This window comes from Leguminivora glycinivorella, chromosome 3 (assembly GCF_023078275.1).
Source record: "Leguminivora glycinivorella isolate SPB_JAAS2020 chromosome 3, LegGlyc_1.1, whole genome shotgun sequence".
NCBI lineage: Eukaryota > Metazoa > Arthropoda > Insecta > Lepidoptera > Tortricidae > Leguminivora > Leguminivora glycinivorella.
In genome coordinates this window covers 14,054,452-14,081,022 of record NC_062973.1, presented here as the reverse complement: position 1 = coordinate 14,081,022, position 26,571 = coordinate 14,054,452, and the positions used below count along the sequence as shown (strand labels likewise).

The 26,571-nt window shown below is 36.7% G+C and overlaps 1 protein-coding gene across 1 annotated transcript; it reads right to left on the bottom strand.

Annotated features, from left to right (window-relative positions):
• Positions 1-122: 122 nt before the first annotated feature.
• LOC125224705 (aldehyde dehydrogenase 1A1-like) lies at positions 123-26,472 on the bottom strand. Its single transcript, XM_048128138.1, is given in 12 exon segments — positions 123-301; positions 2,609-2,683; positions 3,823-3,980; positions 4,335-4,499; positions 4,610-4,692; positions 4,695-4,793; positions 8,681-8,783; positions 18,019-18,206; positions 18,824-18,940; positions 19,967-20,234; positions 21,038-21,142; positions 26,394-26,472. Coding segments are annotated over 12 exon segments (1,458 nt in total). The 5' UTR covers positions 26,421-26,472; the 3' UTR covers positions 123-231.
• Positions 26,473-26,571: the final 99 nt, after the last annotated feature.

Genomic DNA, 26,571 nt, shown 5'->3' with positions numbered 1-26,571 from the left:
AGGGCGTCAACAGTTGCTTAAGTATTCATTATCATTATGTTTTAAAGATATGACAGAAGCAGTTCCATCACCGCCATAATTAGTTGTGAAAGAGCTGACCAAGGGAAATAAATAAACTTTGATATTAAATAGAAATCTTTAATAGTAGGAACAAGATAACTCCAACCAATACAATACTTAAATAATTTAAATAACAAACAGTTCGAAAAATTGTGTTGTTCCTGACTCTTATTAAAACTTCTTTGGTAAGCTGATGGTAACGCTCTTCACTTCCAAGTAAGGGTCGACGCAGTTGAATCCACTGAAACAAAAATGTATGTTCTCTTCAAATAAAAAGGGCAATCAGCGGAAGTAATTCGTGCCGTTTTGTATTTTGACCATTATATGTACCTAGTTACGTAGTGCTGTCCAGATGAACATACTAAACATCCTTGGCGATGGGGTTTGTACTGATTTTTAGTCATGCCGATGCCGTAAATATATAAACTAGTAGTTTATGATTACTCGTGTTAAAATTATAAACATATAATTTTATCATATACCTAGTGTCTTAATTATTTTTACTCTACGATTAAAAATTTGTGAGAAACAGGTTGGGACATTGGACACCTAGTAACGTTCATCTGGACATCACTAGATATCACTGTACCAATTTAGAAAACTAACGAACTATTTCAGCTCTTTTTTTGAAAATGAAAATGAAAATGAAAATGAAATATTTATTTTTCAAGTAGGCATATTACAATGCGCATATGAACGTCAAATAAAGCTACGCCGGCTCTAACCCTACGCCTCAGCCTCGAGAAGATTTCAGTCCCCCCTCAGTTGGGAGGGGGGTATCCACTATGGGACCGGCAAGAAACTCGGCGGGCAACTTCTTTTCAAAACATTACATCTTATAATTAACATGCATTAAATAACAAGATACAATTTAACATGCAAAAGTATTCATCAAAGAATATGAACAGACTAGGTACTCTATGGAAATTAATTTCAATAAATTATATTATTGCTTAATAATACGTCGTTCTTCTTCAGAGAAAACATATCAAATTGTCACAGAAGAAAAAGATAATATGAATCTCAATATCATTAAATATGTAATTTACCTACACAACATAAAATATAAAATATTTGATGTGCTTTCTTATCTGAACTGTGTCCTCTATACATAATACAATTATTTTATTGCTATTCGTTTTTTGTAGTTTCTGGTTCGGGCCATGCATGTTTGTCTGTCAAATAGTCCTCGACTCTGTAATAAGCCGTTAACATCAATGATTTTTTTAAGTAGTTCTTAAGAGCTGGGAGGGGTAATCTCAAAGCAGTGTCAGGTAACTTATTATAAAAATGAATGCATTGCCCAACAAATGACTTCTGTACTTTACGGACACGAAACTTCTTTATGGCAAGCTTATTTTTGTTTCTAGTGTTATAATTATGGATATCAGAATTCTTAGTGAAACAGTCTAAATTCTTAACAACATAAATTATACTATCATAAATGTATTGGGAAGCTACAGTTAAGATATTAATTTCTTTGAAGAGTTCTCTTACTGATTCACGTGTTCCTAAGTTGTAAATAGAACGAATGGCTCTCTTTTGTAATACAAAGATAGTCTGTATGTCAACTGCTTTGCCCCAAACCAGAATACCGTATGACATTACACTGTGAAAATAACTATGATACACTAGGCGAGCTGTCTCAACATTAGTCAGTTGCCTGATTCTTCTAACGGCGTATGCGGCTGAACTTAATTTGCTTGCTAGTTTCCTTATATGAGGACTCCATTGTAGATTTTTGTCCAATGTTAAACCAAGGAACAGTGTTGTATCTACCATCTCTAAGCATTCATCATTCAAAAGTATTTTTGTATCGATTGGTTTAACATTCGGCAGAGAAAATCGAATACATTTGGTTTTCTTAGAATTAAGAAGTAAATTGTTGACAGTAAACCACTGCAGTACATCAGCTAACGTGCTATTAATTACATTGTAATCCGTAGATTTTCGGTCAACATTAAAAAGCAGTGATGTATCATCAGCAAAAAGTACTATTTCACAAAAGTTTTTTACTATACATGGCAAATCATTTATATACACACTAACTTCAGAACATTTTCCATTGTAGATTCAAATATGCTGAAGTCAGCTGATGGTGGTCTATAAACACATACAATAATATATCTGTCTAATTCAACACATGAAATTTCTATAGTTCTTTCTATGGAATATTTTACAACATCTTTGCGCTCTTTACACTTCATACAATTTTTAACAATAATAAGGGAGCCACCATGAACAGCAGATTTTCTGGCAAAAAACTAGCTAATTTAAAATTAACATAATCAAATATCAACTGTTCTTGTTTCAACCAATGTTCAGTAATACACATAACTTCAACATTATTACTATCTAAAAATAATCCTACTTCTAATTCTTTGCTGGAAAAACCCTGAATATTCTGGTGAACAACGTTCATACTCAGGTGATTTTCCGCTGTCTTACAATCTTGTGTTTAACAAAATATAAAATATATAACAATCCATAGTGGGACTTCCAAGTTTGAAATGAAAAAGCTGAACATACTGAAAGGAACTGCACTTACCTCTCACGACCGAGGCCTGAGTCTTTGTAACCGCCGAACGGCGTCTGCGGGCTTCCCATTAAGTAGCCATTCACCCTGAAAAGTACGCCATTTTATAATATAACCTTATACAATTCTGTATCTAAAAGGGAAAACCCGACTCGAAAATCAGGAAATACTTATTTTGAATGATTATTGTGCTACTTATTCGTAGTCTGTTCAGAAAGTCAAGAGTCGTGGAATGTATTGGACTCCATATATTACATTATTGAATACCTATGCATTTGATTAAATTAAAGAAAAAAATTAGACCTTCGACAGGACTCGAACCTGCGACCTTTTCACCAGTCCGCTATGGTTTCTGGTTCATAAAAGTTTATTTATTTTAATGGTTACGTTTACGACAAACATTTTACTATACTCCTGCATACACTTGTTCCGAAATAAAACTACCTACGTTAAACGTTTTAAAATAAATAAATAAAAATAAATATTATAGGACATTCTTACACAGATTGACTGAGTCCCACGGTAAGCTCAAGAAGGCTTGTGTTGCAGGTACTCAGACAACGATAGATATAATAAACAAATACTTATATACATAGAAAACATCCATGACTCAGGAACAAATATTGTGCTCATCACACAAATAAATGTCCTTACCGGGACTCGAACCCGGGACCGCGGCGTAGCAGGCAGGGTCACTACGCGCTAGGCCAGACCGGTCGTCCGGTTTTCTGATAAACACGCATTTAACCGATTTGCAAGACTTAATTGTCTCATTTTAGTATTCCATACTTTTATGGTAGGTACGGTAACACTTAAATCTCCGTCAATAGAATTTACGAACAATGTAAACAAACCTATTCAAAATATCTTTAATTTCCAATGTATCTCGTCAAATACAGGCTAAATCCATGTGTTTTAGATAAATTTATCGTCATCATCGCCGTCATTATTGGCTTTATAGTCTATAGCAGAAAATTTGTGGTAACATTAGAGGAGAAACTTCTATAAAACAAGCTAGAATATGGATATTTCATTGAAAGGCTTGTTTAGATTGTACGCAGTTTGAAGGGGAAAGTTTCAAATTCACCAAACATTGCCAGCCTCCACATGCTTGTAACAGCCTGTAACTCGTGTTGTTGGCGCGGTCAATCGCCTACTCTACCGTGTCAAACTTTAGGATACTTTAGACAGGGCTGAAGATCTACGAACTGAAGACTATAACTCACCAGACATTGCCAGCCTCTACATGCTTTGCGAACTGCAGTGCGTTATTTAAGTTGGTGGTGAAGATGCCTGCAGCAAGCCCGTAGCTCGTGTTGTTGGCACGGTCGATCACCTCCTCTAGCGTGTCGAACTTTAGGATGCTCTGCACAGGGCCAAAGATCTACAAACAAATATAGTGTGTTTAATCTCCGTATCTTCCACATTTCAGGAATCAACTGAGGAAAGGCCTCGAGGGAAGACACAGTGCAGAAAGGACGTTTCTTGGGTGATAGGATAATGATAGTGGTTTTGGATAGTAAAGTGATATAATTTTGAAAGCAAAGTCATCACACACAGTGGTGCAGCTTGACAGTATCTATTTAAAATGTAAAATAAACCCAGTAACCCGCTTAAGTGCCCCTCGATTTCGTCATCGAGATTCTGATAATATTTGGATCAGAGGGACATATCAGAAATGAAGAATCAAGAACTAAGTACCTACAACATTTTGCATTTTGAACAAGTCAGTACTTACTTCTTCTTTAGCAATAGTCATAGAATCGTTAACATCAGCGAACACGGTGGGCTCGACGTAGAAGCCAGTTGTGCCAATACGTTTCCCGCCAGTCAACAACTTCGCGCCTTCCTTTTTACCCTTCTCGATGTAGCCGAGCACTTTGTCGAGCATCTCCCCGTCAATCTGGATAAGAAAAAAGTCCATTATATACTTAATTGACTATTAACAAACATTTAGTTGTAGACGTTGGTAACGAAGTAGTTATAACTGTTATGAAATAAAACAATAAATACCTGAGGCCCTTGATCTACGGCAGCGTCGGCGGGGTTTCCAACCTTCTTGTTTTTGGCGAACTCCACTGCCTTTTCGACGAACTTTCATAGATTCCAGACTGGACGAACAGACGTGACGCGGCCACGCAAATCTGTCCTTGATGAGCGAATACACCGAATGCTGCTGTTGGAACCGCTACATTCACTAAAATAAAGTATTTTATAGTTTAATAAGTTTATGATGTTAAGGTTAAGATTACCCTTAAAGTGGGAGGCCCACGAGTCAAAGCGGGTATCCGGCAGACCACAACGCTGATGGCGAGAAAAACTCGGACTAATTTTTTTGTGGAAGAGGCCAGTCACAGCATTAACCAGAGATGAATGGAAAAAGAGGGGGATACCTTTGCCTAGAAGTAAGAAACACTCTGTGCTCTGAATATATGATATTCGTATCTTATTTCAATTACGTTATGATTGATTTTAAGACAGAAATAGAAATTTAAATGACTTTACCTCGATGATTTACTAGATAATCTGATAGTAGATGGCTGCGTAAAATATTTAAGTTCTTAATTACTGTGACGGGACATCGTTGATTTTATCAATATAATAATATTGGCTTTTGGGCGTTTTCCAAAGTAAATCTCGAAAATCGAATTTCATCAGATCTGGACGTGTCTGGTCTCATTTTTTTTCCTTTACGTCACGAGCCTGACGTATTGGAAACTCGAATTTTGTATGGAAAATTTGGGACATTTTTTTATCGTCGGAATCGAATCAGCTCGTGGTTCTGAGAAGAATGAATCCAAATACGTCTAGATCTGGTGAAATACACAGATTTTCGAGATTTCTCTTGGGAAACACTCTTTTATCAGTGTCGATTAATATGCCAGGAATATGTGATGAACATTAGGGCTTGCATTCCGGAATTCCGGAATCTCGAAATTCCGGAATTTCGGACAATTTTTCCGATATTACAGTTCCGGAATTGAAACACATAATCTCGAAAATTCCGGAATTGAAAAATGATATATTTTTGGACGAAAACGTGTAATATCAGCCTGATTATTTTACAAAACTACCACCGCGTCTATAAAAGATATGTAAATTCATTAAGTTAGACACTCCTCGGATTCAGGTAGCGCCTATTTTATGACCAAAGGGTTGCATCTAGGGCTAGTTAGAGCGAGATAGTGTAGTTTTAACCCGCTAATATTATATCTGGTTTTGCTCTCAATTGTTTTAGCTAATAAGTGAAATATATAATCATTTTAAAGTAAATAATTAAATATTTGTTGTAGAAAGTTTCGTTTTGTGATAATTTAAAATTACTAGCCGGGAGTTGAGTGTTATGCTCAAATACTGAAGGACAATTAAACATAAATAAATAACATTAGGTACCTTATTAATATTATTATTTTATTGGCGTTATTTATGCTCAATTTATTAGATCGAACTTAAATTTCAGTAACTAAATTAATCGGTATTGAAGCGGCATAAACTCAAAATTTTACTTCTTTTCACATATCACTGAATAATTTAGGCATAAAGTCTTAAGTTCAGAAGCAAATCGTAGTATTTGGTATTACCTTCATTCACAAGCATAACGTCGTAGTTACTTTATACACTTTTCACAAAGACGTGTGCATATTTTACTAAACTCTATCTAAGTCTATTACCACCAGTCTATTTACCATTAATACCACAAAATCAAAACATACTAATATTATCAGACAACAAATCAGTACTTCAGGCACTAGACAGCGAAAAACTTACCTCGAAACTAATACTAGAATGTCATCAAAGCCTCACTGAAGTGTGCGAAGAAGACAACAAAGTAACAATACAATGGATAAAGGGGCACAGTGGATCAAGAGGGAATGATGCAGCGGATGAACTGGCCCGAGAAGGATCAGACACACCGGCATATGGACCTGAACCCATCATACCCCTACCAGTATCATATAGGAAAACCGGCCAAGAGCGTGTCGGGCCACGCTCAGTGTAGGGTTCCGTAGTTTTTCGTATTTTTCTCTAAAACTACTGAACCTATCAAGTTCAAAACAATTTTCCTAGAAAGTCTTTATAAAGTTCTACTTTTGTGATTTTTTTCATATTTTTTAATCATATGGTTCAAAAGTTAGAGGGGGGGGACGCACTTTTTTTTCCTTTAGGAGCGATTATTTCCGAAAATATTAATATTATCAAAAAACGATCTTAGTAAACCCTTATTCATTTTTAAATACCTATCCAACAATATATCACACGTTAGGGTTGGAATGAAAAAAAATATCAGCCCCCACTTTACATGTAGGGGGGGTACCCTAATAAAACATTTTTTTCCATTTTTTATTTTTGCACTTTGTTGGCGTGATTGATATACATATTGGTACAAAATTTCAGCTTTCTAGTGCTTACGGTTACTGAGATTATCCGCGGACGGACGGACGGACGGACGGACGGACAGACAGACATGGTGAAACTATAAGGGTTCCTAGTTGACTACGGAACCCTAAAAACCAACTTATGCAACACCACAAAGAATTACACAACAAATACTGGGTTGAATTAGACACATGTAGACAAACCAAAGAAATTCTTGCAGTACCTAATACGAAGCTCACAAAAATCCTACTCAGAACACCCAGACAGCAACTGCGCAAAATAGTAGGATTAATGACAGGACACAACACACTGAACAAACACCTCAATAACATAGGTATAACCGATAGCCCCATGTGCAGAGCGTGCATGGAAGCAGAAGAAACCACCAAACACTTTCTTCTAGAGTGTAAACAGGAACAAGTACCTAGGTACGCCGAACACACTAAAAGAGGTATTTAGCAACCTGAAAACACTGCTAGGATTTGTAGAGGAGCTGGGGTGGCTAGAGTAGTGCTACCTCGTCAAATTCACGCAAAATAGGCACAATAGTTGTCGACTTGCGGAAAATGCCCAACAAAACTAACTAACTAAAACAAAATCAAAAGATTTGAGAAGCAAATGTATGGAAAATGATGTATTGTATATAACAGAATGATTTATTTTTTTTACAAAAAATTAAGATGTAGGTACATGTAGGTACCTAGGAATAAATCATAAAATCTGTCTTTTTGGGCTAGCTTGCATATCTTTTGTCCCTACTCGAGTCTGATAAAGGTAATTCAATATTTCTTTTATTACAGTAATGCGAATAAGACGTTATGCAATTCTTGTAAATTATTACTTTTATTTTATTTCGATGCTCAATTGATAAAAAAATAACTTTAACGTTGACCACTATCAGAAAACTGGCACTAAAACCTCGTTTGTATCGTTAACTGTAGTTCGAAATACCTTGCGAGACCGATTTTGACGCAAAATGGGCTTTCTTGTAAAATTACTAAAATGAAAATTTCAGTGTTATATGCCTTTCAGGTACGGAGTTATTGTCTTAAACATCGATTTATAACAAATTCCAGTTTAAAATTGTATTATTTCATCGAAAATCCACCAGAAAACCAAACAAAAAAAAATGTTCAATTCCGGAACTAGTTCCGGAATTCCGGAATTGAAGTCCAATCTCGAAAACCAGTTCCGGAATTGAAAACCGTCCGATATTGCAAGCCCTAATGAACATGTGATGTATTGATTAAAAATTACGTCCATAAACATGTAATGATCTAATGATGCATTATTGAAGTGTTGGCGGGCAACGATTAAATAATCAAAGTTTAATCTGATTTTGAATTAAAAATAGAATAAGAAAAAATAATAAATGATTAACATCAATACCAATCTATGTACTTATATCGATTGTATTCATTGTTATCAACTGCTTTAGTTCGAGATAAAACTGTGACTTTATCACTGTTTGAGGTAAAAACTCTTTTATTAATGCAGATCCTCTGTACCTTGGCTACGTCACAATCGCTTACAATTCGTAACCATATCCTAGCTATTTCTCTCTATCGCTCTTTTTTGTGGCACGACAGAACAGAACCAGTAGTGTTTCGATCAAAATAATTATAACCTCAACGATTGTCATTTCGGCTGTTTGGTATTTTTTCTAAACTTCATCACAACAAATATGAAAACTTAAAGTGAACTTACGATCAGCATCATTCATGATTATGAGCGGGCTCTTGCCTCCAAGTTCAAGAGTTACCCGCTTCAAGTTGACCTTGCCGGCAGCTTGCTGAATTAGCTTTCCAACCTGAAATTTTATATTTTCTTCACCATTTTGTATTCATCGCTTTTATTATAGGAAATAAGCTATTTTTGAAACATGTTCAATAATTGGAATGCCAAATGGGGTATGGCAAAGGTAAAAGGCAGGTAGCTATACCTGTACTTCTATAGGTATCAGCTATTATTTCTTTGACGACCCGCTTCAAGTTCTGCAGCTTGCAGTCTGAAATTTTATATTTTCTTCACCATTTTGTATTAGTGAAATAAGCCCTACCAAATGGGGTATGGCAAAGGTGCGCCTGCGGTCCTATTATTCTTTGACGACCAGTCTGGCGCAAGTGACCCCCGGTAAGGGCATTTATTTGTGTGATGAGCACACTGAGCACAGATATTTGTTCCTGAGTCATGGATGTTTTCTATGTATTTATATATTATATATATCGTTGTCTGAGTACCCACAACACAAGACTTCTTGAGCTTACCGTGGGCCCCAGTCAATCTGTGTAAGAATACATTATTGGCTATAATATTTATTTGTTTTTATTTTATTTATATTTATTTATATGTAATTAAGCACTATGAAATTAATGTACCTATCTAATTTAGTATTTATAATAATTGAATTAGTAAGTTACGTAACAGACGTGACGCGGCGCGTCGTTCGGGTTGGAAGGTCAGATGGCAGTCGCTTTCGTAAGACTAGTGCCTACGCCAAATTATGGGATTCGTTGTCAATACGGACCCCAAGCTCCCATGAGTTGTGGCAGATGCCATGATAACGCAAGGAGGATGATGAGTATGTTACGAAACATTGTTAATTCACGTTTTGGGATCACCTGTAAGCCCGCAAGAGTTGGTTTTTTTTTTTTTATAAAGTTAAAGTTGGTATTTAATAAATAAAAACATGAAATGACTTGTACTGAGCTCACGGTTGCAGCTATCTGGGTAAGTTATTTATGCAGAACATTTTCGCAAGACGAAAATTTCATAATTTTGTGTAAAAACGTCATAGCACTATTCTCCACTCTAGCAACCTCTTCTTCTCTAAACCTGTTTAGACTGAGAGAATAGATTGTGTCATACTTTCTAGCGGTGACATGGTATCGTATGGAATCCAAAGCTACATCAAAAAATTGTACGAAAATTGTTCTAAATTGTACGCTAATTTAAAAAAAATGTACTAAACGCATTTACAAGAAAACAATGATCAATATGTCATCGCTAGAGAGCATACTTTCTGGCGGGCGCTATCTATTTCACTATGTAACAGTCCAGTTTTCAGCTTTTTTATGAATCAGAAAAAATGTACGAGAATTGTACTAAGCTGTCCGATACTTTAAAAAAAATAACTACCTACGCGTATTTACAAGAAAACAATGATTTATTTGTCACCGCTAGGAAGCAAACTTTCTGGCGGGCGCTATCTATTTCACTGTGTAACAGTCCAGTTTTCAGCTTTTTTATGAATCAGAAAAAATATACGAGAATTGTACTAAACTGACCTATACTTAAAAAAAAAATAACTACACGTATTTACAAGAAAACAGTGATGTATATGTCACCGCTAGGAAGCATACTTTCTGGCGGGCGCTATCTATTTCACTATGTAACAGTCCAGTTTTCAACTTTCTTGTAAATCAGAAAATATGTACGAGAATTGTTCTAAATTACACGACAATCTTAAAAAATGTACTTCACATATTTATAAGAAATTTCACCACGTCAACTGGTACGGTCAGCTACATAAGGTAAATATATTTACCTGTATTCAATTTTGACCTGCGTTCTTCCCAAGTAATAAGTTTCGATATGTATAGATTATAGACGAGACTGTAAAAGCTCATTTGATTATTCGAAAACAGATAGCAAAATTGCGTTTTATCCACACGAGTGCAAAGTAATTTCATACAAATTTTAACTTGATGAAGATAATCCATACTATTATTAATATTATAAATGCGAAAGTAACTCTGTCTGTCTGTCTGTCTGTCTGTTACGCTTTCCCGCTTAAACCACGCAACCGATTTTGATGAAATTTGGAACAGACAATCTTTAGACCCTGAAACAGAACATAGGCTACTTTTTATTTCGAAAAAAGGGATGAAGGGGTTGAAAAAGAGGTTGAAAGTTTGTATGGGATTTCTTAATTTTAAAAGATAAAACCATGAAACTTTATATTTTAGCACTTGATAAGAAATCATTGAACATCTTGATAACGGATAGGGATAGGGATAGGGATAGGGATAGGGATAGGGATAGGGATTGGGATAGGGATAGGGATAGGGATAGGGATAGGGATAGGGATAGGGATAGGGATAGGGATAGGGATAGGGATAGGGATAGGGATAGGGATAGGGATAGGGATAGGGATAGGGATAGGGATAGGGATAGGGATAGGGATAGGGATAGGGATAGGGATAGCGATAGCGATAGCGATAGCGATAGCGATAGCGATAGCGATACGGATACGGATACGGATACGGATAATATGGGTATCGTTAGAGGGATACGGATAATCGGTCGGCGGTCTCTTACAATCAATGTGCTCTAAGACGATCGTTGTTTGCTTGCTTGAAGATTACGTTTGCGATAAGTATAAGCAAAATGTAAAAAAATTTAAGGGATAATAGAAAAAAGTACTTTTTACCCACCGATCATAGTGTCGAAATACGGGCTATGTGGGATGTTTATAAAGGTTTCCCCAGCGTATATAGAATTACCTACGCTGTGGTCGATGTGTAATATTTCTACAATCATTGCAAGCAAAAGTATTATGTGCAATCGAAATAATCGCAGATAAATATACCTACAGAGAAACCTAAGGATCCAAATGAAAATCTTAATGAATACTTTTATTACGCGGGCGAAGCCGCGGGTAAAAGCTAGTTATATATATAACCATTATGCAATAGGCCAATGGTGCCCCTGACATGCGTAGAAATAATTACAAGTTTGTTCTAATAAATTAATAAATTATTTACACGAACGGTTTCGACCCACTTTTGACCCCCTGTAGCTCAGTTCCTATCGGCTAATTGTTCGTCTAAATAAGGGTTAAAATCCAATCCAATGCCATGTTTAGATGCACTTTAAAATCGATCATAATCATCTTCATCAACAGCCGGGTCCACTGGTAAACATTTGCCATTCTCAAGACTCGCCAGCGCTACCACACGCAGTCCTCCATTCCTGAATATAGGTACTTCTAAATTTTAACTTTGCAGGTTAATTTAATAATTTGTATAAATAAATTCATTTAATTTTATAAATAATTACGTAAGTACAGCATGAAAACCTGCCAAGGTCAAATTTAGAAGTATTCTGAAACGGAGAACTGTGTGTGGTGGCGACTCTTGGGAATTTCATACATTCAGAACGCGCAAATGCATTGTCACTTCATAGTTCATCCGGCATTAAATTTCACGAACGTCATTTCAAAAAAAGATAATTAATAAATAATAAGAAATAAAAACAAACGAGCCACCTTTCCAAGATCGTTATAAAGTATTCTATCAGGAAAACTTTACCTACCCAATTAGCCGACATGAACTTGGCCCCCTTTTTAACAGGTATGTTTTTGGTGGGTAGCACGCCGCCCTTACACCCGTGAGTTTTACCGCTTACGTAAGCGACTTATGTAAAACTTTCAAATGTTAATGATTTTTGTAAGCAGCTTACGGTAAGTTTTAACTACTTTCGTAAGCTGAAAATTTTCAAGTGTAGGTATACGAGTTTGCTTACAGAAGCGACTCACAGCTTATCGAAATAAACTGATAAGTTTTGGCCTTACGAACTACGGCGGTCGTTTTTTTTTTTTTTCATTTCAACTTTGCTTGCTTGGAACAATGTAGACATTTAGTAAGTTTAAAACCACAAAACTTCCGTAAGCAAAACTTACGATAAGTTTTTCATAGGTGTAAATGGAAGTATCAGTCGCTTACCAAAGATTTACGTAAGTAAGTACAGGTGTAAAGGCGGCCTAAATGAAATCCATCAATTTATTCATAATTTATGATTCAAAATCATCATTTATACACAGGTAAATTTTATCAGCCAGCAGATATCAAGTTAAAATTTGTATGAAATTACTTTGCACTCTTGTGGAATAAACGCAATTTTGCTATCTGTTTTCGAAGAATCAAATGAGCCTTTACAGTCTCGTCTATAAATATCTATACATATCGAAACTTATTACTTGGGAAGAACGCAGGTCAAAATTTAATACAGGTAAATATATTTACCTTATGTAGCTGACCGTACCAGTTGGCGTGGTGAAATTTCTTGTAAATATGTGAAGAACATTTTTTAAGATTGTCGTGTAATTTAGAACAATTCTCGTACATATTTTCTGATTTACAAGAAAGTTGAAAATTGGACTGTTACATAGTGAAATAGATAGCGCCCGCCAGAAAGTATGCTTCCTAGCGGTGACATATACATCACTGTTTTCTTGTAAATACGTGTAGTTATTTTTTTTTAGTATAGGTCAGTTTAGTATAATTCTCGTACATTTTTTCTGATTCATAAAAAAGCTGAAAACTGGACTGTTACACAGTGAAATAGATAGCGCCCGCCAGAAAGTTTGCTTCCTAGCGGTGACAAATAAATCATTGTTTTCTTGTAAATACGCGTAGTTATTTTTTTTTAAGTATCGGTCAGCTTAGTACAATTCTCGTACATTTTTTCTGATTCATAAAAAAGCTGAAAACTGGACTGTTACATAGTGAAATAGATAGCGCCCGCCAGAAAGTATGCTCTCTAGCGGTGACATATTGATCATTGTTTTCTTGTAAATGCGTTTAGTACATTTTTTTTTAATTAGCGTACAATTTAGAACAATTTTCGTACAATTTTTTGATGTAGCTTTGGATTCCATACGATACCATGTCACCGCTAGAAAGTATGACACAATAGATTCTGCTGTTTCCTCTTCATCCATGCACGCTTTGCATTTATCGTATTATTATCGACTGTGCCTCTTTATCCATTGTACACTTACGTTGTTGCCTTCATTTAGTGAACTTCGACACTTTCGACAGTTAGTCTTGAAGTACGTTTCTCGCCGCTTAGTGCTTACAGTGCCGACTTACTGCCTAGGTAATAGGTATAGGTATTTATTTACTAAGAACTTGCACGAGTATTGTTCAGTTATAGTTGAATCGCAATCAGAGCGGTCAAGGTGCTCACAAATATCTGAACGGGCCGTTTTTTTTCCAAGTTTCCCTCAATTTTTTTTTGGATTTGGATTTTTTTATGTGGTTTCTTTTTTTTTTTTCTCTTTATTTTGGCACAAACAGTCATTACAGAAGAGTTACATTAAGTTGTATTACATATGAAAATAGACAATACAGTGCCGAAATCGTTGTAGAATTATAAATACATATTTTTGTTGCAACGGACCTGAGTTGGTAACTTATGTAACTTAATGTATACGGATATTACGGATAAAAGAAAGAGAGGAAGGACGTCCTAGCGCTGACCTTTTTTTATCATTTTATGTAGGTATGTTAAGCACTAAGACGTTTACCTCCATGCTGGAAATACATAATGATTAAACTATTTAAACTAAGCTAAGCGTGTTACTGGTACAAATAAAAAATAAAACTAACAGTCGACACCTGTGAACTTATTTTTAACTCTGTTTTTTAAGCCTCGAAGAGTTGTGTTAAAGAGGTCTGTGTCATTAAACTCTTTATTGTAGTGGTACATAGCACGGGGAATAAAACTATTTCTAGTGTAGTTCTTTCGAAGGATGGGTGGTACGAACATATGAAGATATGAAGATGTTTCCTCTCAGAATCACGAGCTTTTTCAATCCCAATAGAAGAAAAAAGTGTCCCATCGCATTACCATTTTTCATATAATTATTTGGTACAGCGGTAACGGAATGATGATGATGATGATGAACGGAATGAAAGATTTTAAAAAAATGTATGGAAGTCTTGGGACTTTTTTTCTCCTATCAGTACGTAGCACAAACGCTCATGAAACGAAACGCTCGTAGATATCTCTATCTCTATCGTTCTGGCGCATTAGTGTGATAGAGCCAGACTAGCTTTCGCTGCGTTTCGATGCCATTCGGCTACGGTACCAAGATCAAAAGACCTCTGAGTTATGAGACGCCTAAAAAATACCCATGTTACAAAAACGTGGAGACCAACTTTAAAAAAATGGCTCGAACCCGCCTCTATAATATTGTCAAGGTGTTAGGACGTGTTCAGATACCTTTGAACGCTCCAGCTGCTCCGATATATCTGATGGCCATGATCAAGCGGATTTATAAACGAGCTGAGAAGGATTAAGTTTGCAAACTCACTGGCTTCCATATCTCAATACAGTTTGGAAGAGATAAAACGTCCGGTAGCAAGGTTGAAGGTAGGAAAATCATTTAGCTATTTGGAATTATTATTATTATTTTCACTAAATCAGTATAAGTATGGTTAAAACACATGTTTTTAAAGTCACTTCAGAAATATGTTATTTTATCGCATTTGACACACGAATGATTTTAAAAATGTGTACTAAACGCAAAAATTTAAAGTGTTATAAAAATAAAATACTAACATGTGTCTGGTTTTTAATACTTTTGTTAAAGCTAATTTTATTTTATCAGTCGTGATAGCATTCAATAACTTAGATTAAAATACTATTGAATTCTACAGATTATCAAATTATAAGGTGTTCACCATAAATACGCGTCACTTGGCCGACATAATTGGATCTTTTGGTATTTACCCAGGTTTGGAGTCAAGCGAAACTAATAGGTTCAATTGCGGCGTGATCGACGCCTGGCAAGGCACTGTAGTATTACAATTTCGTTTCCTTTCAACCCCTTAATTACACTGAAATGTGCTCTACTTGCTTTGAGAATACAGACGTGACTTAATAATAGTGAATGCATTAAATAAACAACCGCAATGTTAAAGTCAACGAAACCATTGCCGACAACGTTCACTACTCCCATCACCGGCACTCGGCTCTTTCAGCTGACTACTAACTAGCTTAGTAAATAGTTATACCGGAACATCTTTATTAAGTATGTTAGTTATACCGGAACACATCTCTATGGCAAATGAAGTGTGTCTCCAAATGTTGGGACGTATCTCAACAGAGCCTAACACAGAGATAAGAGATGTGTTAGCACGGTACCGGCGCCGGCGCTGAGATCGAACCTGCAATGTTGACCACATTCAATACTCCCGGGGAGACGGCGGCCTCTTACAGCAGACTACTAACTACACTCGCGAGCAAAAGTATCGCATCACTTTAAATTTTTTCGTCTGCAGCTATTATCTTTGATTAAGTTTCATGAGGCTTAAGCTTTAAGAAAAATAATCAAACATGGAAAGCGGTCCAGTATTTTCCAAATTATCGGCATTTTCCCGATTGGTGAGCGATTTCGTGATGTTACCCCCACTAGTTGCGTTACCCTTAATTCCTATAAAACGGGGAGTAAAGGGGGGATTGTTATCAGAAAACCGATTATTATCTGTAATCAGAGCTAGGGGTGGCAACACCAAGTATTAATTTAATAATAAATGTCCTTTTAATCAAAATCTGTCTTTAATTCGTAATTCTCCTGAGTTTGGTACTACCTTAAGTTTTCCGATTTTTACAGTCTTCAGCTTTGAAATTTTATTTCATTCGCCAATATTTTAATGCATTACATGATAAGCTTTCATTTGACATCAACATTTTTAGATTAGGGTAATGTAAAGTGATGCAATACGTTTGCTCGCGACTGTAGGTTAGTTATACCGGAACACGTCTCTATGGTAACGAACGTTGGGCCCTACGTACCTCAACAGAGCCTGTGAAGGAGATCTTGGCGACGTCCGGGTGGTGTGTGAGCGAGGTACCGGCGCCGGGACCGAACCCGTTGACCACATTCACTACTCCTGCGGGAACGCCAGCCTCCTTCAGCAGGGCAGCCAGTGCGAGCGCTGTCAGCGGGGTCTGCTCTGCGGGCTTTATTACTACGGTACATCCTGGGAAAATTCAATCGAATTAATGAGTACGTAGCCTGTGAATTCAACACTAGTATATGCGCTTATATTGTATCTTTTTGAGGAGTTGTTTTATAAATACTGTGTGTTGGAATCAGATGGTACTATCAGTTGCAAAAGTGCATAGAGAAATTATGAATGAATTCATTGATAAATTCGCCATGCACTTTTGCAGCTGATAGTACCTCAACATGTAACAACAAATTTAAATTTTCAAAGTTCAATTGCGGCGTGATCGACGCCTGGCAAGGCACTGTAGTATTACAATTTCGTTTCCTTTCAACCCCTTAATTACACTGAAATGTGCTCTACTTGCTTTGAGAATACAGACGTGACTTAATAATAGTGAATGCATTAAATAAACAACCGCAATGTTAAAGTCAACGAAACCATTGCCGACAACGTTCACTACTCCCATCACCGGCACTCGGCTCTTTCAGCTGACTACTAACTAGCTTAGTAAATAGTTATACCGGAACATCTTTATTAAGTATGTTAGTTATACCGGAACACATCTCTATGGCAAATGAAGTGTGTCTCCAAATGTTGGGACGTATCTCAACAGAGCCTAACACAGAGATAAGAGATGTGTTAGCACGGTACCGGCGCCGGCGCTGAGATCGAACCTGCAATGTTGACCACATTCAATACTCCCGGGGAGACGGCGGCCTCTTACAGCAGACTACTAACTACACTCGCGAGCAAAAGTATCGCATCACTTTAAATTTTTTCGTCTGCAGCTATTATCTTTGATTAAGTTTCATGAGGCTTAAGCTTTAAGAAAAATAATCAAACATGGAAAGCGGTCCAGTATTTTCCAAATTATCGGCATTTTCCCGATTGGTGAGCGATTTCGTGATGTTACCCCCACTAGTTGCGTTACCCTTAATTCCTATAAAACGGGGAGTAAAGGGGGGATTGTTATCAGAAAACCGATTATTATCTGTAATCAGAGCTAGGGGTGGCAACACCAAGTATTAATTTAATAATAAATGTCCTTTTAATCAAAATCTGTCTTTAATTCGTAATTCTCCTGAGTTTGGTACTACCTTAAGTTTTCCGATTTTTACAGTCTTCAGCTTTGAAATTTTATTTCATTCGCCAATATTTTAATGCATTACATGATAAGCTTTCATTTGACATCAACATTTTTAGATTAGGGTAATGTAAAGTGATGCAATACGTTTGCTCGCGACTGTAGGTTAGTTATACCGGAACACGTCTCTATGGTAACGAACGTTGGGCCCTACGTACCTCAACAGAGCCTGTGAAGGAGATCTTGGCGACGTCCGGGTGGTGTGTGAGCGAGGTACCGGCGCCGGGACCGAACCCGTTGACCACATTCACTACTCCTGCGGGAACGCCAGCCTCCTTCAGCAGGGCAGCCAGTGCGAGCGCTGTCAGCGGGGTCTGCTCTGCGGGCTTTATTACTACGGTACATCCTGGGAAAATTCAATCGAATTAATGAGTACGTAGCCTGTGAATTCAACACTAGTATATGCGCTTATATTGTATCTTTTTGAGGAGTTGTTTTATAAATACTGTGTGTTGGAATCAGATGGTACTATCAGTTGCAAAAGTGCATAGAGAAATTATGAATGAATTCATTGATAAATTCGCCATGCACTTTTGCAGCTGATAGTACCTCAACATGTAACAACAAATTTAAAATGGGTAGACAGTTGGATACTAAACTCCTACGCGTAACCCCTTATAGGGAGTCATGTCATGTCTCATGACCTACAGTAATTAGGTAATTACCTGCGGTAGGTAGATTCCATCCAATTCAAATTTTCGTCCGTTAGACAACAGTTGAGCTGATTGTGATTTTGCTGCGCTGTGATGTTTTACATATAAATACATACAATTTATATTTTGCATACATGTATTCAACGTAATAATATATCAAGTGAACCAAACACTAGAATAGAAAACAGAACTAACACAACGATCGTACTTATATTATTTGTTTCTCATCATGTAGTACCTATCATTATACCTCTAAATATACTTACCTACATATATAAATACAACTAAGACAAAACAGTGTACAACATACCTGCAGCTAAAGCCGTTACGACTTTGCTGATGAACATCGCAATGGGGAAGTGCCATGGCAAAATCAATCCACATACACCAACCGGCTGTTTCAACGTGAACGCCAAACTGTCACCCTCTGGAATAAATGGAACATAAACCAGTGGTGGGCAATGTATGAAAGTACGGCCCGCGGGCCTTGTCCGGCCCGCGAAGGGATTGTATCTCGCACCGGTCCCTGAAGATAGTGTGTGATATGGCCAGATTGGCAATCTGGCCCACCTCAAAATTCCTTCGTATAGGTACCAGCAGCGGCTGGTCCATACAAGCCTATTCCCACCGACTTGCCTAAAATCGATTACGAGTAAAGTACCTAATGTTAAGGTAGGTTTCTTTTGTGCTCAGTGTTGCCTAGCAGAAATTTTCACCAGGCGCCACTGATAGGTACATACTTATTTTGGCCCCCGATGAAAAAAATTTGCCCACCACTGTTCTAAACTAAAGGCTGATTTAGACGACATATACAACCATTCATCCAGAAACTTTATTTCCCATAGATTAGGTTAGATCTGTGACCCCCCATTATACAGGGTGTAAACCTAATACGGGCGAACCTCTTAACGGTGGTGAGTATAGGACATAAAAAATGGAATTAGATAACTTTTACTTAAAATTGAAATATTTTTTTTTATCCATACAAATTAATTCGGCCCGCAACGTAATGCAAACACACTCGCGTTTAACGCTCGTTGACAGTTGTCATTGATTGTCATCGCAACAACGTTTACAGTACATTGCTGCTGGGAATTTTTTCAAAAATTCATTATGGGGTGAAAATTAAGAGTAACTCAAAAACACCTCTTAATTAATGATAACAATATTGAATTATATGCCTGGTTTCATTTATCGCCCTTATTAGGTTTACGCGCTGTAAATGGTACTTTATCAATTAAATCATTATGGAAGTTAAATGTTCGGGTAAACAAAAGTATTTATGATTATGATATAACTTTTAAGGCAATTGAAATTGAGTCAATAAAATATAAATGTCGGGCAAGCAATATATGTACAATCGTTTTAAACAGCTACTTATAATTAGTTTTAATAAACAAATACAGCTGTATGATCATTAAATTTTTCTTTGTATACATACATAATTACATACCTTGCGGCAGAGTGTCGCCTTGAATTTTATCAGCCAAACTGGCCAGATAACGAATCGTCTGTTCGTATCTACCCGACAAGGTGATAGCAAAGTTGAGAAGCATGCCGTTATTGTAAGACTCTAGTTCGGCGAGATATTTTGCGTCGCGAACTACGAGGTCGGCAAACTTGTTGAGGATTCGGCCGCGTGCTGAGGCTTCTAGCAATCTCCATTCTGAGTTTCGGTGGAACGCTGCCTTGGCTGCACTCACTGCCAAGTCTATGTCTGCCTGTGAAAACAATTGAAACTCTCTCATTGTTCCTTATACACATCATTTATACACCCGCATGTCTGACTGCAGAACATGCTAGTCAATACAATACTTAGCGGGAACTTAGCGAAAAAAATTGTAATTTTGGTTTTACAAAGTAACCATTGGGAGTACGTCGTTATACATTTTCCTTCACTTTTTGGCGACGTATCCCGTATTACTACTTCATGACTGATATTGATTAGGTAGGTTGGAAATTTTCCTTGACTGTACCTACTTGCTCGTAAGGTGCATTAGGGTAATTCCGAACGACAGAAATGTTCGGATAATTCCGAAAGGGGAATCGTGATATGATGGAAATAATGCTGATTTTTAAGCGACTTTCGTAATTAGATGACTTCGGAATTACCCTAATGCACCTTAAATTTGATTCTATTCGGGACAAATTAAAGGCATTAACGAGCTTCCGAACAAACTTATATTAATCGTCAGGCAAGCCAAGCTATATTGCTACCGATTATGATAGCCCAGGGGCCCATTTCTCTAAACTGAAAGTTACAAGTTACAAGCTTAAGTAACTTTCCAATTTGTCATATTAGACATTGACTACCACTTGTAAATTGTAACTTGTGGCTTCGTGAAATGGGCCGCAGACTTCGCAAATATTATACTAGTAATATATTTCAAACAACTTCGATTGAATTGTCATAAAGTCATAACTTCATAGAAGTTAACACTAACGCCGTCTCATTAAGCTTCACCTGACTCTAGTGGGTTTTTAATAAAAAAAATACCCGTGCATGTAATAAAAAAAATCATACCTTATCTCCTTCTGCAACCTTTGCGATGACAGAGCCATCATGAGGAGTATACGTGTCGAAGGTTTTTCCACTTTTGGCGTCCACCCACTCGTTGTTGATGAACAACTAAAATAAGGAAGTGAAATTACAGTAATTAACGTAAATTACAGTAAGTAACATGCATTAAACATAACCCGTAGCCAGCCCAATTTCAAAAAATAAATAACTTTTTAAACAAACAACGCACGCACATCTATAACGCACATCTGACTTTGTAAAGAGACAATTAACGTCACAGATGCAAGAAAGAGACAACGCTCTACGAAGACGAAAAACCGATATGCATTATTTATCGCCGGGTACCTGTAAGGGCCGGGCCCGTTGCATCAAACCGTCTGTCACCGTTAAAGCGTACGTAAAATTTTATTGTATGGGAAGTTCCATAGATGTCTGCTGCGTGACGATGATGTGTCTGTCATATATGTGGTTGATGCAACTGGCCCTAAGAGTTAAAACGTAGCACAGTTGTATCCATATCCCCTCAGCCACGTCACGCAAATGGTAGGTATACCTCTATAGTTTATTCCGTGTTTGGATACGCTTACAACTTGGTACTGAGGGCAGTCTGCCGACCAGATTTGGTCTAGAAACATCGCTGATTTCGAAGAAGTTAGACAAATGTCTTGTGCGAAATAATTGTAAGGTACCTCCTTAATCACAAATACAGTTCTACTACATGAATCTCTACTTGCATGTCATTCCACCATCATCATCTATTGGACGCGTGCATATTCATCGTACACGTCACTAAAGATCGGCAGAGTGAGATTTTGTTGTGTTTTCTCGGATCGGATTTTTTCACTTCATATACCGCATTTCCATAACAGGGAAACCAAAAGTTATGAACACATTGCGTAACCTCAGTCTAGTAAATTCAGCAAACGTCTGAAAGTAAAACGAAATGATGTATGAAATTACCGCCTCATTTGAAAGGCCTTCAACTTGGGATAAAAACTGAGCTATGCCTATATACGTTCCGGCCAAAGAGGATCGAGTATTATAGAGAGTTACTATCAAAGTAAAATGTGTAGATAATCACAGTGCATAGACTGCCATCCCTCGACACAGGCTTAAAACTTTTGAACCTCAGTTATGACAATTTGGCCCATATTTTTAGCTTGATATGTGTTAATATGTCAAATATTAATATTAGCGCCATCTAGCCGAGCGTTCCCCAAAGGTGTATCGCCATCTAGGTCGCCGTACCTTTTTCGGTATGCTTTTGAGATACGTTTTTTTCTTAGACTTTATCTGTCTATACAGAGTTACATATGTCTTTGGTTCCGGCTTAGTAATCTCCTACGTTTTACTATAGAAGGTTATGAAAACGTTTGGTTTCTTTGTAAAGTACGACTATGTATAAGTGGCACCGGGAAAATTTCAATTAATCCAAATATTTTCAATGTTTTACATAATTAACTGGAGTATCATATGCGTCCACTGAAGACGCGTGCCATTTGTGACCAGTGAACACATAATATATATTATGGTTACTTGAAATAGTCCCCTAGTCGAAATTATCCCGATGCACCTTACTCCTAACCCGTCTGCATTCATGACGTCATACCCGGGTCTTCAATCTCATGGGTATTGAATATACAAAGCTCATTCTTAGAACAAATTAATTTATCCTCATAGAAAAAAATAATTTGTATTTTTAGTAGACACACTACTATTTTAACTATAAACTGAAATAAATGTCATATACAAAGAAAAAGTGACCAAGGCCTCCAGCTTTGAACACTTGGAGGCCTTGGCCACTTTTTCGTTGTATAGGTATGACATTTATTTCAGTTTATATTATACAAAGCTCGCTGCTGTGTTCAGCTGTAAAGTAAATGTAAAGTGTTGACTTTGTTAGGTAAAAAAAAACTGAAAGTTGATACTTTAACAGTTTTTTGATTAATGTGTTTCGGTTATACCAAATGACAATATCTATATTTGATTGAGGCAACACTTGATAATATCCAAATGTTGACGAATAAAATAGCTTTACATTTAAATTCGGTTCGAATAAAGCCCCTGTTTCTGAAGCTTAAGTAAATACGTGTACTTAGGTAATAACATGTTTATTATATCGTTATTTACTCGGCAGGTAGGTAAGGTAACTAGGTATTAACATTGGCTTAGTTCTATTAACCAATAAACTAATTTCTAATTTGGTTTATTTACTCAGGTTTGTTTAACAGAAGGTAAACAAGCTTCATAATTGCTTTTCTGTTCAATTTACATAAACTATACACTAATTATCACAACTATTAAACATCATCATTTAGTTTGTAGGCAATACATTAAGATACAGAATGATATCTAAAACACAATTAAAAAAAAACGGTCAAGAGCGTGTCTGGCCACGCTCAGTGTAGGGTTCCGTAGTTTTCCGTATTTTTCTCAAAAACTACTGAACCTATCAAGTTCAAAACAATTTTCCTAGAAAGTCTTTATAAAGTTCTACTTTTGTGATTTTTTTCATATTTTTTAAACATATGGTTCAAAAGTTAGAGGGGGGGGACGCACTTTTTTTTCCTTTAGGAGCGATTATTTCCGAAAATATTAATATTATCAAAAAACGATCTTAGTAAACCCTTATTCATTTTTAAATATCTATCCAACAATATATCACACGTTGGGGTTGGAATGAAAAAATATATCAGGCCCCACTTTACATGTAGGGGGATACCCTAATAAAACATTTTTATCCATTTTTTAGGGTTCCGTAGTCAACTAGGAACCCTTATAGTTTCGCCATGTCTGTCTGTCCGTCCGTCCGTCCGTCCGTCCGTCCGTCCGTCCGCGGATAATCTCAGTAACCGTAAGCACTAGAAAGCTGAAATTTGGTACCAATATGTATAGCAATCACGCCAACAAAGTGCAAAAATAAAAAATGGAAAAAAATGTTTTGTTAGGGTACCCCCCCTACATGTAAAGTGGGGGCTGATATTTTTTTTCATTCCAACCCCGACGTGTGATATATTGTTGGATAGGTATTTAAAAATGAATAAGGGTTTACTAAGATCGTTTTTTGATAATATTGATATTTTCGGAAATAATCGCTCCTAAAGGAAAAAAAAGTGCTTCCCCCCCCTCTAACTTTTGAACCATATGTTTAAAAAATATGAAAAAAATCACAAAAGTAGAACTTTATAAACATTTTCTAGGAAAATTATTTTGAACTTGATAGGTTCAGTAATTTTTGAGAAAAATACGAAAAACTACGGAACCCTACACTGAGCGTGGCCCGACACGCTCTTGGCCGGTTTTTATTTTTGCACTTTGTTGGCGTGATTGATATACATATTGGTACCAAATTTCAGCTTTCTAGTGCTAACGGTTACTGAGATTATCCGCGGACGGACGGACGGACGGACAGACAGACATGGCGAAACTATAAGGGTCCCTAGTTGACTACGGAACCCTATAAACCGGCCAAGACCAAGAGCGTGTCGGGCCACGCTGTGTAGGGTTCCGTAGTTTTCCGTATTTTTCTCAAAAACTACTGAACCTATCAAGTTCAAAACAATTTTCCTAGAAAGTCTTTATAATTTTGTGATTTTTTTTCATATTTTTTAAACATACTTATGGTTCAAAAGTTAGAGGGGGAGGGACGCACTTTTTTTTCCATTAGGAGCGATTATTTTCTAAAATATTAATATTATCAAAAAACGATCTTAGTAAACCCTTATTCATTTTTTAATACCTATCCAACAATATATCACAAGTTGGGGTTGGAATGAAAAAAAATATCAGCCCCCACTTTACATGTAGGGGGGGGGGGTACCCTAACAAAACATTTTTTTCCACTTTTTATTTTTGCACTTTGTTGGCGTGATTGATATACATATTGGTACCAAATTTCAGCTTTCTAGTGCTAACGGTTACTGAGATTATCCGCGGACGGACGGACGGACAGACGGACAGACAGACATGGCGAAACTATAAGGGTTCCTAGTTGACTACGGAACCCTAAAAATGAATCGGTAGGTTGCTCAAAGCGACCCACTTTACTTTAGCGACTTTTCAAAATTATGACTTGAGGCTTCCTGTGTCATACAAATTAAATATTGTGTAAAATGTACGCTCATCAGGGTAAATTGACATTTCTGGACCTCCTTCCAACATAATTAGCAATGCATTGCATCCCTGAATAGGCATGCTTAAAATCTTATGTGTGTTAAAATTAAAGTAAGTAGGTAGTACTTATTTTTAAAAGGAAATGGTACAGTTTATTTTTAGCTCATCTTACAGGACATCATGCACCCCATAATATATATTGTATTACAGTATAAATATTGCATAGTGTAGCCGCCGTGCAGGATCAGGAGCCGACGACTTATAAAAACTTCAATATAAGTAGATTATAATATATTTCAAATAGGTGCTGGTTTACAAGGTGACTTGACTAAACGGCTAAACTAGTATGGAAGTGGTGTTTAAGGCAGCGAAGATGATGAAAGAGTGATTTTGCAAGATTTAGGGCCGGTTGCATCAATCTTTCTGTCACCGTTAAAGCGTTTGTTAAATTTGATTGTATGGGAAGTTCCATAGACATCTGCTGCGTGACGATGATGTTTCTGTCAAATATGGTTGATGCAACTGACCCTTAAGCTGTTAAAAACGTTGGTTAAGTTGTAGGCAACTAGGTGCCTCATTGGCCGCGATAGGTGAAGATTGATCGTGTCATTCACAAAAACACATGCTTGCTAAAATCTAATACCTACTTAATAGATAAACATTCATATGATTATATGCGTTTTCGTGAGTGAAGCGATCTGTAGTTTTTGCTCTGAATGTAAATTACTTTATACTAATTAGCGGTAAGCGGTGTGGGCCACACATACTGTAAACGTTGTATTAATTAATGAACTAAACACATCTTGTAGTGGATGTTTGTTTACCCCAATAAATAGAAAAAAAAAATACATCGTATGTGATGCGCTCCTACAGGCTCTTTATAAATCTTATGGAACTAGCCGAGCGATAAGTAAGCTCTATACAAATAAAAGGTTGCGTTCGCAACACATAGGAATTATAACTTCTTCAAAGAATTCCCAAATACTACAGTATAAGGCAAAAATATAGTAACTTAATTGATAGCAATTTATCGAAGTAAGGTTTTCTGGAAGTGTACTGTACAAGTTTCTAATGGGTTGGCAACGCGCATGTGACACTCCTTGGGTTGCAGGCGTCCATAGGTTACGGTGACCGCTTTCCATCAGACGGACCGTATGCTTGTTTGCCACCGACGTTATATTTAAAAAAAAAAGTTTAAATTAGTCTGTCACTTGTGTCCGATATAGTATGTTTATTTAAAACCTACCTTAGTGTATTTAATTTCAGGAGCCATGGTAGCACACGCACACTATGTGAATATACTTGGAATACTGATAAACAATCCGAAACCCGCAAATTATATAAGCTTGTTTTGCCGCGTCATGTAGATAACTATCAAAATATTGCGTGACGAATCACTATTATTGACTTCTTTGAACAAGTGC